The sequence below is a fragment of the Monodelphis domestica genome, chromosome 3 (assembly GCF_027887165.1).
Source record: "Monodelphis domestica isolate mMonDom1 chromosome 3, mMonDom1.pri, whole genome shotgun sequence".
NCBI classification, from domain to species: domain Eukaryota; kingdom Metazoa; phylum Chordata; class Mammalia; order Didelphimorphia; family Didelphidae; genus Monodelphis; species Monodelphis domestica.
In genome coordinates this window covers 18,739,990-18,759,130 of record NC_077229.1, presented here as the reverse complement: position 1 = coordinate 18,759,130, position 19,141 = coordinate 18,739,990, and the positions used below count along the sequence as shown (strand labels likewise).

At 52.8% G+C, this 19,141-nt stretch overlaps 1 protein-coding gene across 5 annotated transcripts in view; it reads right to left on the bottom strand.

Annotated features, from left to right (window-relative positions):
* The window catches only part of PISD (phosphatidylserine decarboxylase), a 53,882-nt gene that overhangs the window by 2,299 nt on the left and 32,442 nt on the right, over nt 1-19,141 (bottom strand). Inside the window, exons 2-6 of one of the 5 annotated variants that reach the window (XM_007490440.3) lie at nt 5,056-5,223; nt 2,570-2,699; nt 2,291-2,456; nt 887-1,123; nt 430-619 (exon numbers count right to left, since the gene is read on the bottom strand). In XM_007490440.3, the coding sequence (XP_007490502.1) occupies nt 430-619; nt 887-1,123; nt 2,291-2,456; nt 2,570-2,699; nt 5,056-5,223 (891 nt within the window). Of the gene's footprint in view, nt 1-429; nt 620-886; nt 1,124-2,290; nt 2,457-2,569; nt 2,700-4,867; nt 5,224-19,141 lie in introns of those variants that run through there. The other 4 variants (XM_007490441.2, XM_056821457.1, XM_056821456.1 and 1 more) reach the window with 4 other exon arrangements.

Genomic DNA, 19,141 nt, shown 5'->3' with positions numbered 1-19,141 from the left:
GTGGTGCCTCCCCTCCTTGAGACCCCTGGCATGGTCCCTACAGCAGGGGGGCAGAGGCAGGGCCAGGAAGACCCAAGTTCAAATCCAGCCTCAGATGGTAACTAGCTGAAAATAAGCTGGAGAGGGGGATGGCCCGCCACTTTGGTGTCTTGGCCAAGAAAACCCCCAAATGGGGTGAGTCGGGAAGAGCCGGACAATTGGCACCATGTTGTAAGGACCATAGTTTACACTCATGTCCTGTGCTGAGCGCTTCACGAGCATCTGCGCGGATCAGTGAGCCTGGGAGCTAACACTACCCCCATTTTACAGCTGAAGAGACGAGGCAGATGGAGGCAAAGCGCCTGAGCAGCTCCAGGGAGGCTCGAGGCCCGGCTGAGCCCCCAGCAGGGGCAGATGACCACCAGAGGGGTCAGAGGGCTGGTCACTCACCCTGGGCTGCTCCTGCAGGCTCTCCCTGTCCCGCCTCTCTCGCCGGCTCCTGGCTGCCAAAGGGTAGCTCATCCCCAGGGGTGCGCGGGCCCAGGAAGGACTCCAGGGAGTAGGTGACCCCCTTCACCTGCTCCACCTCACAGTTCTGCACTTGACCGAAGTTCAGGATCTTGCCATCAGACGGGCTGATCTGGGGACACACGGGAGGGCCAGGCTGTGACCAGGGCTCTGCCCAGCAGAAAGGGTCACCCCGCAGGGCTCTAGAGACCTGCTGGATTGGGCCTTCTCCGTGGCCAGAGCCCTGGGCCCAAATGATGGCCGTAGGCTGGGCCTCTGCCGTCTTGGAGCCTCAGCTTCTTCCTCTGGGCCTAGACTTGTTCTCTGGCCACTTGGGCCCGGCCCCACAAGCCCTCGCCCACCCACCATGCCGAGCGCCCCGGCCGCCCTCCGGCCTCACCACGCTGTGCAGGCCACAAACGGGCCGGGCCTGCGGCTTCAGCTTCCGGCTGAAGAACTCGCTCAGGTTCCTGTAGTGGTCGAGGTCCTCCACGGCGGCCTCCTTCATGTTCACCCCGAAGGTCCAGATGTAGAGGCTGTACACGGGCTTCCGCAGCCAGGTGGGCAGCTCCACCTGGTTTAGCCGCCCCCAGGCTCGGGACAGCAGCCGTGTGGGCACAGACTTGTAGAGGGCGACCTGCAATCACATGGGTGGATGGCAGGGGAGGGGGGAGGGAGGTCAGGGGTTAGAGCCCGGCGTGCCCCCCCGCTGGCACCACCCCGGGACATTTCAGTCTGATGTTTCTGCAGGCTTCGTCTGGCTGGAGGGATGGGGTAGGGATGGCACTGGCTGCCTGGCAGCCTTTGTAGCCCGGAGCCGCTCCCACGTGGCTCCCCGAGTTTTGTGATGTGGATAGTAACGGCCCTGAGACTGGCCTGAGAGTCCTCCCTGCCTGGGTGAGATCTGGGCACGGAGTGGCATCTCCAGAGGTTTGCTTTGACAAGGATAAACACGTGCCCCCCGCCCTGGCAGAGAGCGACTTCTTGACTTCTCGGGGCCAGAGAGGAAAAATGCAGCGGGAGCCCCCAGAAGATGTGGGCGAGTCTGAGAGGAGGGCAAAGATTAGGGTTCAAGGCCTAGAATTCCGCCGTCCTCTGGGCCTCCACTTCCTCCTGGGTTCTCTGAGGGGTCAGACTAGTGCTCCCGAGGCCGGGAAGGGCAGAGGGCGAAGCACGTGAGCGAGGCCTGAGCCCAAGGACCGACACGGCCTGAATGTGGCCTCCTTCTGCCCCGTAGAGGGGCACGGGCAGGGGGGTCCCTGCCCCCTCTAGCACACACAGAAGCTGGACTCTTCACCACCATGCCCTGGAAGCGGGAGGCGCTGCCCGGCCCCCACAGCTGTGCCCCCCACCCTGGGCCGGAGGCAAGAAGCAGAACCAAGAGTGACGGGTGAGATCTGCGGAGCCCACCTGGGCCTCCTCCCCGCTGCCTTGAAGAGTGGCGCCGCCCCCGCCCTCGACGCTGCCGCTCCCCCGCTCTTCCCCGGCTGTCACTGTCGTCACTCCCAGAGGCCTCAGAGGCAATTTGGCTCTAACGTTAAGCACTTTAAAGGGGCCCTGAACGGGGGGACGGTCCCCTAGGACGGCCCTCGCCTTAGCGCGCTGCCGGCCTCCACGTGCCCTCTCCAGGAGGAGCCCTTCCTGGGTTGCGGCCCCGGGCAGGCCCACAAGGAGCTGGCTTTCCGGTCCCTGCACTCTGTGGGACCTCAGGCGTGGGCAGGGCGAGGGAAAGAGCAGAAATGGGTGAGGTGGGGCACGAGGCGGCCCCTCTGGCCGCGAGTCCCGCCCCCCTGCGCACACTTACCCGGCTCACGGGCCTCCATCCTACTCTGCTCAGAGGCTTAAGGGCGCCGAAAGGCAGAAGGTAATAGAGAATGGTCAGAGGCCAGGAGCGGAGTTTCAGAGCAGGCCCAGACATGCAGCTGAGCTGGCCCAACCTTCGCCTCAGGGCCAGCTGGGGGAATTGCAACCTGTGGGATCACATACAGGGACATGAGGGAAGGCCACTCACGGGGCGCTGAGCCTGCCAACCTCCTGCCAGCTACACCCTCCATGCCTGGGGCTCCCCCACCCCGGCTCTTGCCTGTCGGCTCCGTTAGGAGAGGCTGGGGGGCAGCCCAGCGGGTGGGATGTGGTCGGCAGAAACGGCTGTCCTGGAGGGCGCCAGGGACGGCTTGAACCAGCTCGGCTCTGGGCAGACTCTGCCGTGGCGCCTGCCGCCCAAGAGCGGGAGGCGACGAGAGGAAAAGAGGAAGTCGTTATTGTGCTCTGACCCTCGGCGAGGCCCTCCTGCTTCTGGGGGCCTCTGAGGAGGCAGCTGCGGGCAGCCGAGGGCTCGGCCCCTGACGCCGTCTTCTGCCTCCTCCATCCGAGAACGTGGCCGCCTGGGCCAAAGCGCGAGGGCCCGGTGTTGGCAGAAGCAGGAAGGCGGCCGAGGCAAACCTCACGGGTAAATCTCTCCAGGAGGTAATGCACAGTGCTGGATTTGGAAGGCAGAAAGCCCTGGGTTCAAACTGCCCCCTCGGCCGGGGCCCCTCATCCATTTGGCCCGTGAAGCTCTGGGGAAGCTGTCGGGTCCCTCCTCTTAGAACTTGCCGGCCTTGCTGGCCTCAAGCATCGTTGACTTGTGGCTCCAAGAACGTTCCACAGAAACAAGCGGCTCCTGGAGCCCTCTTGGTGCCCTCTGGGATGCCAGGCCGAACCCGCTCTTCTCGCGGGCCCAGAGAGAGCCTCAGAGAGAAGGTGCTGCTTCTGTTTGGACCCCCCCAGCTCCTCCACATCCAGGTAGTAAGTCCTTGCCGAATCGTGCCGGTGCCCCTTCTCTTGAGCAGCAGGCCGAGGTGCCCCTCTGCCACGCTCCCCGGAGCCCTGGAGCTTTCCACGCTAGCCCGCAGCACTCTGGGTGCTCACCGAGGCCCAGCCTAGCAAGGAGGAGCCGACGTGGGACGGGCCTGGAGCCTGGGTCGGGGAGAGGCCCCTGGAGGAGTCGGAGGCCTCGCCGTGGCAATGGGCTACCTTTCTTGCCCCAAAGCGGACGACCCTGCTCCTCTTGGGGCCTGGAGGCTTTGCCCGTCTAGAGCTCTAGAACCAGACAAGTCATTTCCCTGGTGGGCTTCATGGTCCCCAGGCACCAAACGAGGGGATCAGCCTCTCGAGTGCTAGCAATCGCCTGTGGCCAGTCGGCTCGAACACAGACGGACAAGAATGCCGTGTCCCACGGACTCGGGGGGCCCCCGCGGCCCCCCTCCCAATCCGGACAGCGTGCGGTGCTCTCCCGACCAGTCTGGCCAGTGGCTGCCGTCTCTTGCCCGGGATTTCACGGGCGCTCACTCTCCTGGCCCTGCCTCCTCAGGATTAGAATGTAATCTCCTTATGGACAAGGCCTCCAGGGGCCTATTTCTTTGGCCTTCCCCCACCGGGCAGGTCCTCGGTGCCCCCACCAGCCCGCTCATGCCACAGGTGCTGGGAGAGGCTTCAGGAGGAGAGGTCAGCCAGCATGAGGCGGGTGGGCAACGCCATCTGGTAGCACTCGTAGGGGCTTGGGCTGGCCGTGCGTCCTGGGGCCTAAAGCTTGGACCCTGGGTCTGACCCCCCCGACCCTCACTAGTCACATTTCTGAGTTCCAGGGTCCTGGGGAGGTTATAAGCCAGAGACAAGCGCCTGGCACTGCCCATCTCCCTCCTCTCTTGGGCAGGAAGGTCTGTGTAAGCCTTAAAATGCCCTCCAGGCTCTGCTCTTGGCATCGCTGAGGCCATGGTGGGCAAACTGGCAAGGGGGAACTTTGGAGGCCTGGAGGTACGCCGCCCACCAAGGCAAGAAGGAGCCACAAAGCTGCTCGGGGAGAACCCTGGCCTGGAGCTTTCTCTCCCCGTGAATCTCAGTTTCCTCATCTGCCAAAGAGGACGGGTTGGACTGGACAGCCAGCGTCCTCCTCCTTTGGCGTGGTCGGGGTCCCCAATTCGGGGAACAACAGAAGGTTTGGGGCCGATTTAACAAGCAAAATAGGGATGGGGGCAGACGAGGGGCTCCCGGCTCGGAGGGGCTGGCGGGGCAGGCAGGGCTCCGGAGGAGAAACAATCCCTGACTCCCTCCTCCCCCCACTGCAGAGGATCACGGACCAATCCCTGCAGAGCTGCATCTTGGCAACTTGCTCCAAATATCCCCTTTTCAACATCTCGGCCCTGGGAAGAAAGAGCCCGGGGCTCCTCCTCCCCCTTTCCCGGGGTGGGGTGGGGGTGGGGGAGGGAAGGGTCCTTCCCAGGCTCTGGCCGAAGCTGGCCGCCTAAGGAGCTTTAAGGGGGGCTGGGCCAAACAAAGGGCCTCTCTTCTCCAAGCCCTGCCCGCTTCCCTTTCTCTCCCCATGCAGAAAACCAGACGGTACCTGAACCGGGCTCTCCTACTGGGCGTGCCCCCGTCCAAGCCCAGGGGCCTGGGCCCTTCCAGCCGTGGGGGCTGCTGCTCCCCAGCCCAGCTGCTGCTTCCCGGGCGCGGCCTCCGGACATGAATTTTAACTTTGTGGAGGTTGTAGCAAGAGGGAGGAGGGCTAGACAAAGCTTTAGAGCATCTCACCATTTCCCCTTGTGAAGGTCTGCTCCTTGCAAGGTGTTTGACTGGCACATCGCCGGGGCTCAGCCTTTAAGTCTCTCCCTCCTCTCCTCAGGGTGCTCTTCTCCCCTCCCCCAGCATGGGCGGGAGCTGCGGACGGCAGGTCGCTGGGCGGCTTCCCCGGGAACTCGGCTATTGCAAACAGACAGGCACCGGGTGACGCGTCTCCGGGAGGAAGGGGGCTGCCCGCCGCCCCGTGGCCTGCCCCATGCCCCTCTGAGGCCGCCCCAGCCCAGACTGCAGCCAGCTGGCCTCGGAGACTTCTCCCAGGAGCCAACCTGAGCCAGCGGGGAAGGGGGAGGAGGCGGGGAGGAGGGAGGACCGTCATTCCAGGCTGGGGTTCTGCACTGCAGCGAGGGCTGTTCTGGAAGGCTGAGCACCAGGATGGAGGGAGGCCCTCCCACCGCCCGCTCCTGCAGCCGGGCGGGAGCCGGACCCAGGCAGGCAGCCGCCGTCCGGCCGTGGGGGGGCCGCTGACCATGCCCAGCCTCCGTGGGCAGAATCAGAGCTAAGGGGCTCACGAGGCAGATCTCAACGGGGAGGAGGAGGAGTTTCCTAAGGACCAGGGCTATGCAACGACGGAATGGACTCCTCATCACTGGCATCTTCGAGCCTGTGTGCGAGTCACTTAACTGCTTTCTGCCTATCTGTCTTCTAGTTTCCTCAGCTGTAAAACAGTCCCTTCCCTCCAGGATGGTTTGCAAAGTGCTTGCTTAGCGCAGTGCCTGGAACACAGTAGGCGCTTCATAGAGGCCCACGTCCTCCTCTCCCTCTCCCAGCCCGTAAAAGACTAGGCTACAAAGGCCGTGCTCGGCTGCGAGGCATCCTGGATGCAGCCATCACCCCGGAGTCCCAAGAACTTTCCTTAATTTTCCAGTGAGCCTTTGTGGCGTCCTAAGCCGGGCTGGAGCTGGCCCAGGTCAAGGCTGTCCCACCCTCAGGGATGGGCTTCAGCACGTGCCCCCTGGCCGGAGCGTAGGTGCCAGCCTATTCTGCCAGGCCCCGCGACTCGGCTTCCTTAGAGCCCTCCCCCCGGCTGTCTTTTCTCCGGGGATTTACTGGCCCAATCCTCGGGCCTCGGCCTTCTCCACTTTGGATGGCCACGTCCTTCCCTTCCCTTTCTCCCTATTGTTCCAGCCACTGTCCGGCCGGGCCTGGCATCCTGACCTCTGTCAGAGTGGGGGCCGACTGCGCGTGACCCCTTGGCCGGTGGGGGCGTTCTGAACAGTCTTGGTGGTTGTTCCCCAGGAATCCCTTTGTGAGGCTGGGTTTAGACCATTCAAGAAGGCCCAAACCGGCTGACAGGAAGGTTCTCTTGGTCCAAGAAGCCAGTTCCAGCCGTGTGAATTATACAGGTGGGCTGTTGTGCTGCTCTGAGCGCCCCCCTCTTCCCTCTGCCCCGAAAGTCTGGCGAGATCCCCAGGGAAAGCCAGGGTTGGGGAGCTGGAAGAAATCTGGTGGCGGGCTGCCTAGAGAGTGGCCACAGCCTCCTCCTGCCTCCTCCCATTCCAATGAAAAAAGGCCCAAAGGCGGCCTAGCTTGGTCCCCCTCCCCTAGCTCGAGCTCGTTCTGACCCGAGCCAGGTCCGGTATGAGGCCTAGGGCTGGTGGAGCTCCTCTGGGCTCCCTGGAGGCTGGGGATGGTGTCTCCTTCTGCAGCATCAGCTGTGCTTCCCAGGGAAAATGTTCCTCCTTTGAGTATCAGGTAACACGTCCTAAATTGGCTCCATCCTACTGACCTCATTCCACACTCTCAGGGCTGTGACTGCAGAGGCCTCCCCCTGCCACCTGCTCGTATCCACACTATGCCAACAGCCACACGGGGAAGGGCAGAAGGGCAGGGGGGGGGGGAAACAGACGGGGAGGGGCCTGCTGAATCTTCAGAGCACCTCTCGGGACCGGAGGGAGGGAATCTGGTCTCTGGGAGGGACGAAGATGGGGCAAGGGGTCTTCTCGGGGCTTCCCTCTTCTCCGAGGCCTGGGCACACACTAGCCAATAATCAGGCTCTCAGAGAGCCTGGAACACTAATGTCTTCCCCTCCGTGAGCTGTCTGAATTCTCCCCACTGCCTGGGAGGGGATGAGCTCAGTTCAGGTAGATGAGGAATGGAGGCCAGAGGCTTTGAAATGGCAGGCTGGGGGCTAGAGTGCCCACTTCCTGGAGTGTAGGCCTTTTCCGGAACTAGCCTGGGCTGGAGGGGCTCCCACAGGAATTCAGCTTTTTGCTCATTCTCTAGGGCAGAGGCAGGCTGGGGTGGTTCTTTGTCTTGGCTTCCACATTTGAAGGAGGAGGAAAGGGAGACTAAGAAGGAGAAAGCCACTAGGCCAGCTCCCTAGGAGACAGTCTCTGAACGCAGGGCCATTAACTCCAAACCCAGGACTTTCCCGGGGCCGCTCCTCATTCTAGGACAGGAGGCAGGTGGGAGAGTGCAGGGGGTGACTCAATTCTCTCTTACTCCCAACTTGGAGCTCCTGGGAGGAAAGTCAAGCGACTGCTTTGTAGGAAGAATTCTCTAAAAACCAAATAGCCAACCTCCAACAACAGGGCTCCACTGAATCCCCCCGTCTTCTGGCTCTGCCCACAAATCTTTCCCAGTGGACTCGGACACAGCCTGAGACGTACAGGCTGGGATGAAACATTCAGAGAAGTTTTACATTAGGAGGAGAGGCCGAACATTGGAAAACAGCCTTGCTCCCGCCCAGGACCGACCCAGAAAGTGGGAGATCTTTCCATACAGCTCCACGAGCTGGGCTGTGCTCTGGCGAACGGCCGGTAGCACCAGCAGGGGCTGGAGACCCCAGGGGGAGCCCCTTCTCTTCCCCGCCCACCAGGACTTTGGCTCTCCCACAGAAGAGACTACAGAGGAAGAACTACTTTCTTCTAACCAACAGGCTGTCACTGTGGGCCCCTTCTAGGTGGGCCTTGCCCAAGGCTCCTCCATGTGTGTGCCCCAGAAGAACATCTGAAACCGCACAATGCAAGACATGCGGGACCACAAAGGAGGCCAAAGGTCGGTCCAAATGAAGCTCTACCGTTCCTCCCCAGAGGGGCCGGGCAGGGGATGCGGGCACACACAGCAAGTCAAGAATTTCTGCCTGGAGACACTTAAGAGGCGCGGAACACTCTGGTTACCAAATCACTGGCACTCCAAGGGGAAAAGGGCCTCAGAAGCCATCAAGCCCTCCCTGGACCTGAGCAAGAACCCTCTGGGCAACACCCCGAGCAGGAGTCACCGGGCCATGCCTGAGAACCTCCAGGGACGGGGCTGGCCCACTCGCCCTGCCTCGGGATGCCTCTAAGCACCAGGTTGTGGCTGACAACAAGCCCACGTCTGCCGAGCCTCGCGAGCAGTCTGGTCCAACCCAGATGCCCGAAGAGTCCCCCAGGAGGGTGCCCCCAACAAGCCGTGCTCTTGGTGCTGCACCCTCGGGTCAAAGGGCCTGTCCAGGTGGCCGTCCCTTCGGCCCTTTCCCACAGGGCGTGAGCTCAAAGCTCTTCCCTCAGGGAGTCACTTTGCCCGGAGCCCCCTCCCCTCCCTGGCCTATCTGCCAGCCCCAGACCCAACCTCCACAGAAGCCATTTCAGGAAGTTTGCCGGGGAAAGGGCGGCAGCCCACAAGTCCGGGCAGCCGGGGAGAAGGAGGGCCGCTCTCGGGGGCTCAGCCACTGGCCCCACACCTGATGCTACCTGGGAAATGCCTTCAGCAGCCACTTCCAAAGAAGGGCCTTGGGCGGGCAGGGGGCTCTCAGAGGTACCTGCATTTCTGTATTTGCCTTATCAGCACCTGGGGGAGGGGAGCGTGCGGCTAGCCTGGCCCCACCCTGGTCCCGGGCCCCCACAGCCCGCTCAATGGGACTTGGAGCTGGAGGGGAAATCTGGGGCAGGTCTGGGGCAGGTCTTGGGCCCGGCCCAACCATTCCTCTCCAGTCATGCCAAAGGCTTTGTTCTTTATCAGGACTGTCTCGGCTGAAGCAAGAGGCCAAAAGGAAGCTCGAGCAGCCGGAGGGGCCCTGATGCCGCCTGCGGGCTGGGGAGGGCTGGGGAAGGGGAGCGGCAGAGCTACAGACGCCGCCATCTCCTAGGCACAGAGGGGAGCAGGGCTGCGGCAAGGGTGGGCGCGCTGGAAACCCTCCCGAGGCCCTGCTTCTGCAGGAAGATGGGAACTGCCTGCTGCGGTCCGCATGAGGGAGCAGCCCTGCCTCGGGCCACGGCAGAAAGGGGCCCCTTCAGACCCCACCGCTGGGGGCTGGGAGCGGCCGGCCCCACCCCCATGCCCCAGGCAGCTAGCCCCGGGCACTGGAGCCCCCCCTCCACAGCTTCCGGCCAGGGGAGGGGAGGGGAGGGGAGGGGAGGGGAGGGGAGGGAGAGTGGCCGGAGCCAGGCAACCCTCAGGAAAGGGACTGAGTCATGTCAGCTCCCAGTCATGCTGTTAGCCTGGCAGCGGGCTGAGAAAGCAGAAGAGACTCCCAGCCTGCCCCGGGTGCCGCGCATCAGTCCCCACAGGCCCCGGGCCCGGCCCCCCCCCCTTTCCTAGCCCAGCAAGGGATGCCGCCCGCCTGGACCAACCGGACAAAATGGGCCCCCCTTCCCGCGGCCATCCTGGCAGCTCCTCACTTTCAAAGGCCGGTCCCCTGGCTCCTGGGGCGGCGGCGGCTCCGCCGGACCCTCTCCCGCACTGTCCAGGCAGCTGGGGCCGGCTCCCGGGAAGAGGCTGGGTGGAAGAGGCTGCCCGGGAGAGGCGCTCCCTCCGGGCCCTGGTCCCCTCTCAGGCTGAAACCTGAGCCGGCCAGGCGGACGGTGGGGGTGGTTAAAGCGGCCCCACCAAAGAGCTGCGGGCTCTCCCCCACACCCTGTGTCACCTCTTTCCTCTTTAAGGGGAGGAGCCAAGGCCCGGGAAAACTGAAAGAAAGTGAGGAGGGGACTAACTCATGATGTCATCTGCCTTCCTCTAGGCCACTTCCCGGGGCTGCCTCGGTTGGGGGAAGATGAGGAGCAATCCTGCCCAAATCTGCGTCCTTCCCTCCTCCTCCTCCTCCTCAGCAAATCTCCAGGCTCTGGTCCAGATGCCGGGCCCCAAGAGGAATGGCCAAACAATGCCGGCACTGCCACTCAGTGCCAACCACCAGCATCTGTGGTCCTCCTGAGAACTACAAGGGGCTCCCCACAGCTAGTGGAGGCCCCATTAGGCCACAGGAACCCGAGAGCTTTCCTACCGTGGGATGTGGCCAGAAGCCACCCCGGGAGTCTGGGCCCTCACATGACCCCCCCCCCAAGGAGGCCAGCTCAGTGTGGGTGCAGCTGCTAGAACGGACGCTGTGCTTGGGTGCTCCCGAGCAGGCTGAAGGCACCATGGAGAGAGCTGAGCCCTGGGGGGCTGTAGAAGGGAGAGAGACTAACTGGGAGACTTCCCTCCAGAGTCAGGTCAGGAGGAGCCTGGGATCATGACCATGCCCTAGAATAGAGCAGAGAGCCGAGGCCAGAAATGGGCCTGCATTTGCCCCAAAGTCACACAGCTAGTGACTTGAACTCAGGTCTTTGTGACTCTAGGCCCCAAACTCTGTGTCCTGGGGTGCCCCTAGTGACTGTTAAATGACCCTCATTCCCACAGCACAGAACAATGCCTACCACACAGAATTCCTCCCAGTCCTTGGCCCAGGCAACTCCAGGGGTCCCACCTTGTGCCTACACCCCAAGAAATGAGAGAGGGCCTAGAAATCATCTACTTCAATAGCTTTTTTCTTCAAGAAGAACCCATTGCACCCCAGACAATGGCATGGCATTAAGCGGCATCTCTATTGGCCTTTAGAGGTTGGAGCCCCCCAACAGACTGTTCCTTTTCTACAAATGAGGAAATGGAGGCTGCCAAAATTTCCATAAAATGCCCACACTCACTTCCTGCTCTATTTTCCCACATTGCACAGGAGAGAGAGCTGGACTTGGATTTGGGGAGACCTGGGTTCAAATCCCATCTGAGCTACTTCTTAGCTTCCTGGACTAACCCTGCTCTCGGGGTGGGGATTGGGTGCTGTGACCATTATGATCCCTTCTGGAGCTCCATCTATAATCCTAGGGGACAGCAAGCAAACCTATGATCTCACTGACGCAGGGCTGTCTCAGATAAAGAAACCCAGTCAAGTGCTGGCTGGGAAGGCCCTTTTCTCTACGCTTCTTTCAAGTTCTGACACTGGGCATGTGAAAGGCCTCTCCTTGGACAAAAACCCTGCACTATCTCCCCATCCCTCTTTCATCGGGGCTCACACCTTTTATGGCCCTTCTCTGGATGGAACTGTGAACATTCTGGAAAAGAACTAGGAACTATGTCCAAAAAGTGCCCAAAGTGCACACACCCTTGGCCCCAGCAATATTGCTACTAGGCCTTTACCTCCGGCATCCCTCCCCCAAGAGGTCTCCATGTCCACAGATCTTCAGAGCAACTCTTCACGGTGACAAAGAATTGGAATCTGACGCCCGACCCCTGGGGAATGGTTGAGCAAATGATGGCACATGGAAGTAAGGAAAACCTACGGTGATGTACGAAGTAAGAACAGGTTCCGTTTCAGAGAGACCTAGGAAGACTGTGCGTGAACTGCGGTGGATCAAAGCAAGCAAAAGGGGCAAAACCATCTCCTGAAGGCGGACAACTCTGAAAGCCTCAAGAATTCTAGCGGCGTAGTGACCAACCACTACACAGATGACAGACCTAGCATACAGATGAAGATGTGCCTTTTGGGGTACAGAGTGAGAGGCATTTGTTTGCTTAACTATGCAGTTTGGAAACAAGAGTTTGGTTTGCTTTTTTTTTCTTTTTCAGTGGGGGAAAGTGAAAAGAAATGTATGTTATTTGAAAATAAAATTATTTTCAACAAGAAAATGAAGTCACACTAAAAATTAAATAAAGCAAAATGAATGCCATGATGTCCAAACCAAACTGTCCTAATCCTCCAAATGTCCACTCAGGCACCACCTCCTCCTCCAAGAAGACTTCCCAGACTACGCTGTTGTTCTTTTTTTAATGCAATTTTATTTTCAGCTTTGAATTCTCTCCTTCCCATTCCTCCCTCTTCCACAAGGAGAAAGCAAGAAAAGTAAAACTTATCACAAAGTTGTATAGTCAGGCAAAACACATTCCTGCATTAGCCATGTCCAAAAAATCTGTCTGAATCTGCCTGAGTCCACCAGCACCCAGTCTGGAGGGGGGTGGCATATTTCATGATGGGCCATCTGGACCCAGAGTTGATCATCTTTACAATATTGTTATTATACAAGTTAATCTCCTGGTTTTACTCCCTTTAGTTTGCATCAAGGTTTCCAAGGTTTTTCTGAAACTATCCTCTTCATCATTTCTTACAGCACAACGGTGTACTGTCACATTCATCTGTCATACCTTGTTCCATTGTTCCTCCAACACATGAGCATCAGTTTCTAAATCTTTGCCCCCATAAAAACAGCTGCTATAAACATCTGCATACATATGAATGGTCTTTCTTTCTTTGATCTCTTTGGCATAGAGACTCAGTCACGGTACAGCTGGCTAAAGGGGACGCACAATTTAATATCTCTTTGGTTTATATATGGCTGTGTGTATGTAGTTCCAAAATGTTTTCCAGAATGCCTGCTGCCTTATTTTTCACTGGACTCCTAAAGGATTTCTTTCCATTTTGTTCACTTGGCACTTTGAGGAAGGAGCACAGAATACCTTTCCATGACTTGGGTCACAGAGTCAAACACTTTAATTTGACAGAAGAGGAAAATGAGGTCCTGAAATGTTTGCTGAGCTGAACTCTAGATTAAAACCTCCACTACACAAAATAGCATTCCAAAGAGGAATTGTGTATAGCAAAAACCTTCCCAAGATCTAGCAGATGGCTCAGAAGAAGTGTCATTACTTAATAACTACAGAAAATGACACCCCACAGCAAAGGGCCCCCACGGGTGCCCTCCAAACGGAATAGAAAGGGTGGGGGGCTTCCACTTATACTGCCTTTGACACGAGTAAAGGCATCTTATTGGATTCTCTGTTGATAACCCAAAGAAAGGAATTCACCATATCCCAGGATTTACAGCCAGAAGGAACTTTTGCTATTTAGTCCAACATCTCCCCTTTATAGATGAAGAAATTGCATACTACCAAGAAGGTGTCAACTGCTACTCAGATGATCTTTCCCTTACTCCAGGCTGAAAAAATTATTCTCATTGTGAAAAATAACTCTTTGGTTCTTTCTCACTAGAAGAATTTTCCAAGACTCCCAAACCATCCATTCAACTGTCAAAGGTTTCCCAGATTCCCCGATGTTGAAAGTCCAAGAAACTTTAAGGAGCATCTAGTCTCCATTTGAGAAGCCCAAAGACAGAAAGGGAGCTTCTCACAGTCCCACAGCATGTTAGTGGCTTATTGATAACCAGGTGATAAAGATATTCTAACTGCTAGATATTATAAGGAACACTTCTTTGAAACGGGTGATAAGCAATGCTCCAGGTCATATTGGGATTAGGGTGATGGCTCTGGTCTGGTTTGAGGTCACATCTAGGATGGCCTCCTGAGGTTACCATCCACTAAGACCTTAGAAGAAAGTATATTAGGAGAAAGTATGAGGAAGCTTTCAATGGACTCTAAATTTCCAAAATTCTCTAAATTCTCAGAGAACCTCTGAGAGGAGGTTAGCCCTAAACTTTTCAGTTTGCCCTAAAGTCCAAATGGGTGGATAATATTTACAGGCTCAAGATGAAAGGGCCCCCAAAGATCATTTAGTCCCCTGCTTTACTGAAGAAATTTGCCCAGTGTACTTGACTGAATTCTTTCTTTTTTAAAAAATTTAACCCCCCCCCAAATTTCACATGAAAATAAATTTTTTTTTTAATTTTGAGTTCCAAATCATTTCTCTCCTTTCCTCACCTCCCTGAAATGGCAAGCAATTTTATATGTAGTCATGTAAAACACATTTCCATGTTACTCATGTGAAAGAACACACAGACCAAAGGACAAACAAGCAAGAAAAACAAAGTTTTTAAAAGTGTGCTTCCATCTGCATTCAGATTCCATCAGTTCTTTCTAGTGTTTTTTTCATCATAAGTTCTTCACAACTATCTTGGAGCCTTGCATTGCTGAGAATAGAAAAGCCATTCACAGTGGATCACTGTGTACAATGTTCTGGTTCTGCTTGCTTCTCTTTGTATCAAAGTTCAAAGAAGTCTTTCCAGGTTTTTTTGAAACCATTCTGCTCTCCATCCCTTAGAGCACAATCATATTCCTTTATAGTCATGTATCAATCACAACTTGTTCAGCCATTCCCCAATTGGTAGGCATCCCCTTGATTTCCAGTTCTTTGTCACCACAAAAGGAATTGCTATAAATATTTTTGTAAACTGCTAAATCCTGTATTATCTCATCTGTGGTTCTATGATAATTTAAATTATTTCTTTAAGCTTGCTTGCAGTATTTTCTCCTTGACCTGGGAGTTCTGGAATTTGGCTATAATATGTCTAGGAGTTTTTAGTTTGGGATCTTTCAGGAGGTGATTGGTGGATTCTTTCAAGATCTAGAATATTAGAACAGTCTTCTAGGACAATTTCTTGAAAGATAATGTCTAGGTTCTTTTTTGTATCCTGGCTTTCAAGTAGTCCAATAATTCTTATATTCTCTCTTCTGGATTTATTTTTTAGGCCAGTTGTTTTTCCAATGAGATAATTCATTTTTTTTCTTCTTTTGATTTTGTTTTATTGTTTCTGGATATCTCATGGAGTCCATTCCCTCTTCCATTCCCCCAATTCTAATATTTAAGAAATAATTTTTCTTTAGTGAGTTTTTGTATCTCCTTTCCCATTTGGTCATTTCTGCTTTTTAAGGAATTCTTTGGTGGATTTTTGTCTCTTCTATTATTTGGCCATTTCTGTTTTTTAAGATGTTATTTTCTTCAATTTTTTTTGTGCCTCCTTTACTAAGTTGTAGACTCTTTTTTTCATGATTTACTTGTATCATTCTCATTTCTTTTCCCAGTTTTTCTTCTACTTCTCTTATTTGACTTAAAAAATCTTCTTTGAACTCTTCCTGCAATTTTTTTTGGGGGGGCTCAGATTAATTCACATTTTGCTTTGAGGATTTGGATATAAGAGTTTTAACTTGGTCATTTTCTTCTGAGTTTGTTTTGATTTCTCCTGTCACCAGTGTAACTTTTTATGGTCAGGTTCTTTTTTTTGGTTGTTTGCTCACTTTCCCAATTTATTTCCTGACTTTCAACTGTTAAAAGTTTGGCTCTGCTCCTGAGGTGGAGGAGGTACCACCCGAAGCTTCACAGTTTTTTGTGCAGCTGTTTTCAGAGCTAGTTCTGGGGTAAGTTTTTAGTTTTTCAAGGTGGTATATCTAAGGAGAGGTGTATTTCCTACTCTCCTGGTCTGTGAGCAACCATAAGCACTTTTTTCTGCCCCGAAACTGTGACTAGAGTCCTTGGTCCCCTGGGATTCTAAGTTCTGGTTTTCTAGTCCTTCTCACTCTCAGATTTGCACATGGGCAATACAACAGAGCCCTGCACCCAGTGCCAGAAAAGGGACACCTGTAATATTCTTCTCATCAATTCTCTGATCCTCTTACTATATGTGGGCTGAGAGCTCTGGAAGTCACTGTTGGCAATTTGGTTGCATCTAAGGCTTCTGCTATCTTGCCAATGCACAGTCTGCTGCAGTCTTACTAGGGTATGGACTACGCTGGGACTGTGCTCCATTCTCATTGGGCTATGATAGACCTTTCCTGCCAATCTTTAAAGTTATTTTTATTTGGAAAATGGTTTTACACCTTCCTTTTGTGGGTTCTTCTATTCTAAAGTTCACATGAAGATATTATTTTAAAACTATTTGGAGGAGAATTTGGGAAAGTTCAAGTGGATCCCTGCCTGTTCTCTGCCATATAGGCTGTGCCCATCAAATGTTTATAATTCCAAAGGGATCTCAATATATTGTGATCAGTAAAAATCAATTAGGTGGCCCATTGCATAGAGGACCAAGCCTAGAGTCAGGAAGAACTAAGTTTAAATCTGGTCTCAGATATTTACTAGCTGTGTGACCCTGGGCAAGTCATTTAATCCTACTGGTCTCAGTTTCCTCTTTTGTAAAATTAAATAAAGAAGGAAATGATGAACTCCTCTGGTATCCCTGCTGAGAAAATCCTAAATGAAGTTATAAAGACTTGAACACAATTGAAACAACTGAACAAAAATTATAAAAATCAGTTAATAGAGAAAATGGTATAGATGAAAAGCAACTTTGTTGTTTTTAAAAAGTGGCCCACAAACTCCATATTGACCAAGAGTTTGCTACAGAAGCCAAAACTGCTGGGCTACATTTAGAGAAGAAAAGTATCCAAGATTAGAGTGATGACATCCCTGATATGCTCCATGTTGGCCAGACCATATCTTGATATCCTGTTTAGTTCTGGGCATCATATTTTGGCCAGGGCATTGATAAGTTGAAGAATATCCAGAGGAGGCATTCAGGAAGGGGAATGAGGTGGCTCTTCTTCTGGCCAAAGCCAACCTCCCTACCAGCTCAAGCTATCCCTTTCCTTTTCATCTCCTCCAGAAGATTGCCTCCTCTGTCATCCTCCTTTTCTTATCTTCCATCTCTCCTTGTCTACTGGCTCCTTCCCTACCAAATACAAAGATGCCCACGACTCTCAATTTTTCAAAAGACCTTCACTCAATCCATCCATTCCCATTATCATATTGTATTTCCTCTGTCATTTGTGAGATATTTCTTTTTTTTAAATTCTAAGTTACATGTAGAAACAATTTTTGACAGTTGTTTTCTGACATTTTAGGATTTTAATTCTTCTGGAGGTGGTAAATAGTCTGATATAGGTTATACCAGTGCTTCTGTGCAATGCATATTTCCATCTTGCTCTTGTTATGGATGAAGGCACATACAATAAAACAATTATGCTGGAAATAAAGTGGAAGATGGCATGCTTTGATATGCAATCAAGTCTCCAACAGTTCCTGCTTTGCCTGTGGAGAGCATTTTTCATCATGAGTCACTTGAGGTTGTCTTGAAAACGTGCTTTACTGATCATGGTTTAGTTCTTCACAGTTGATCATTATCTACTATTTCTGTTACTGTACACAGTGTTCTTGTTCTGTTCACTTCACTTTACGTGAACTCATACAATTCTTTCTAGGTTTTTCTGAATTCATCCAGTTCGTCATTTCTCATGGCACAAGAGTATTCTACTACACCACACACCACAGCTTGTTCAGCCTCTCCCCAAGTGATAAACACTCACTAGGAGATATTTCTAAAACACTTAGCACAGTGCATGGCATATATAGTGGGTGCTATATAAATGTGTGTTCCCTTCCTTTCTCTTTTTCGTAGCTAAGCTCCTTGAAAAGGCCTTTCGTAGCAGTACCTCCACTTCCTCCCCTCTCATTTTTCTTAACTTTCTTCTGTCTGGTTTCTGACCTCATCATTGCACCAAAACTGAGCTCTCCAGAGTTAACAATGATTTGCTTAGTTGCTGAACCAATGGCCTTTTCTAAAGCCTCCTTCTCCTTGACCTCTGCTGTCTCTGATCCTGCTGATCACTCTTTCCTCCTTGATACTCTCTTTTCTCTAGGTTTTCAGGACATCAGTCTCCCTTGGTTCTCCTATCTGAGCACCTCAAGTCTCTCTTTTCTTCAAAACCAAAACCCAAACAACTCTTTTCTCTTCTGTCTTAGAATCAATACTGAGTATCGGTTTCAAGACAGAAGAGCACTAAGGGCTAGGCAACTGGGGTTAAATTACTTTCCTAGGGTCACACAGCTAGGAATTTCTGAGGCCAGATTTGCATCCAGGAGCTCCTGCCTCTAGGTCTGGCTCTCCCCTCACTGAGCCAATTAGCTGCCCCTCCTGATACTGATTCTAAGACAGAAGGTAAGGTTTTCAACAAATAAAGAAAGAAATACTTACTGATGGAAAGGAATGAGGGGTTTCCATATCATGCCATATACAGAAAGGCTAAAGGTCTTGGGAATGCTTAGCTTGAGAATTATAGGAATGAAAACAACTCTGAGGTATTACCTCACACTCATCGGATTGACTAATCTGACAAAAAAAGGAAAATGATAAATGTTGGAGGGGATATGAGAAAAGTGAAATATAATAGTATTTCTTGTGGAATTGTGAAGTGATCCAACTATTCTGGAGAAAAATCTGGAACTATGCCCAAAGAGCTATACCCTGCATACTAGGTCTGTATCCCAAAGAGATTAAAAAAAAAAAGGAAAAGAGCCTATTTAAACAAAAATATTTCTAGCAGCTCCTTTTGTGGAGGCAAAGAATTAGAAACTGAGAGAATGACCACCATCAACTGGGGAATGACTGATCAAGTTGTGATAAAATACGACTGGGTTATAAGATATGATGAACCAGATGCTTTCAGAAAAACTTGGAAAGACTTTCATGAACTGATGCAAAGTGAAGTGAGCAGATCCAGGAGGCACTGTACATAGTAACAGCAACATTGTAAGATGATCAGCTGTGAATGACTTAGCTATTCTCAGCAATGCAATGACCAAGACAATTCCAAAGGACCCAGGATAGAAAATGTCATCTACTTCTAAAGAAAGAATAGATGGAATTTGAATGTAGATGGAAGCATATTTATTTCCTTGGGGCTTTTTAAGCTGTTTTTCTTTGATAACATGACTAATATGGAAATATATTTTATATAACTACACCTGAATAACAAATTGCTTGTCTTCTCAATAAGGGGTCAGGGAAAGGAGAGAAGGAGAGAATTTGGAACCCAAATTTTTAAAAAATGGATGTTAAAAATTGTTTTTACATGTAACTAGAAAAAATTAAAATATTATTTCAGCATTTCATAAAAGAAATAAATTGAGGCATGCTGAGGCATCCAGAAAAACCTTCTGAACAATTAGTGGAGTAGACTGCCTCCATTACCCCTTCCCTGGAGGAAGGACTCTAAGCACAGGTTAGATGGCCACTTATTGGCAATTTCACAGAAGGCAATTTTGTTCAGGTGTGGGTTGAACTGAATAACCCAAGATTTATTCACACAT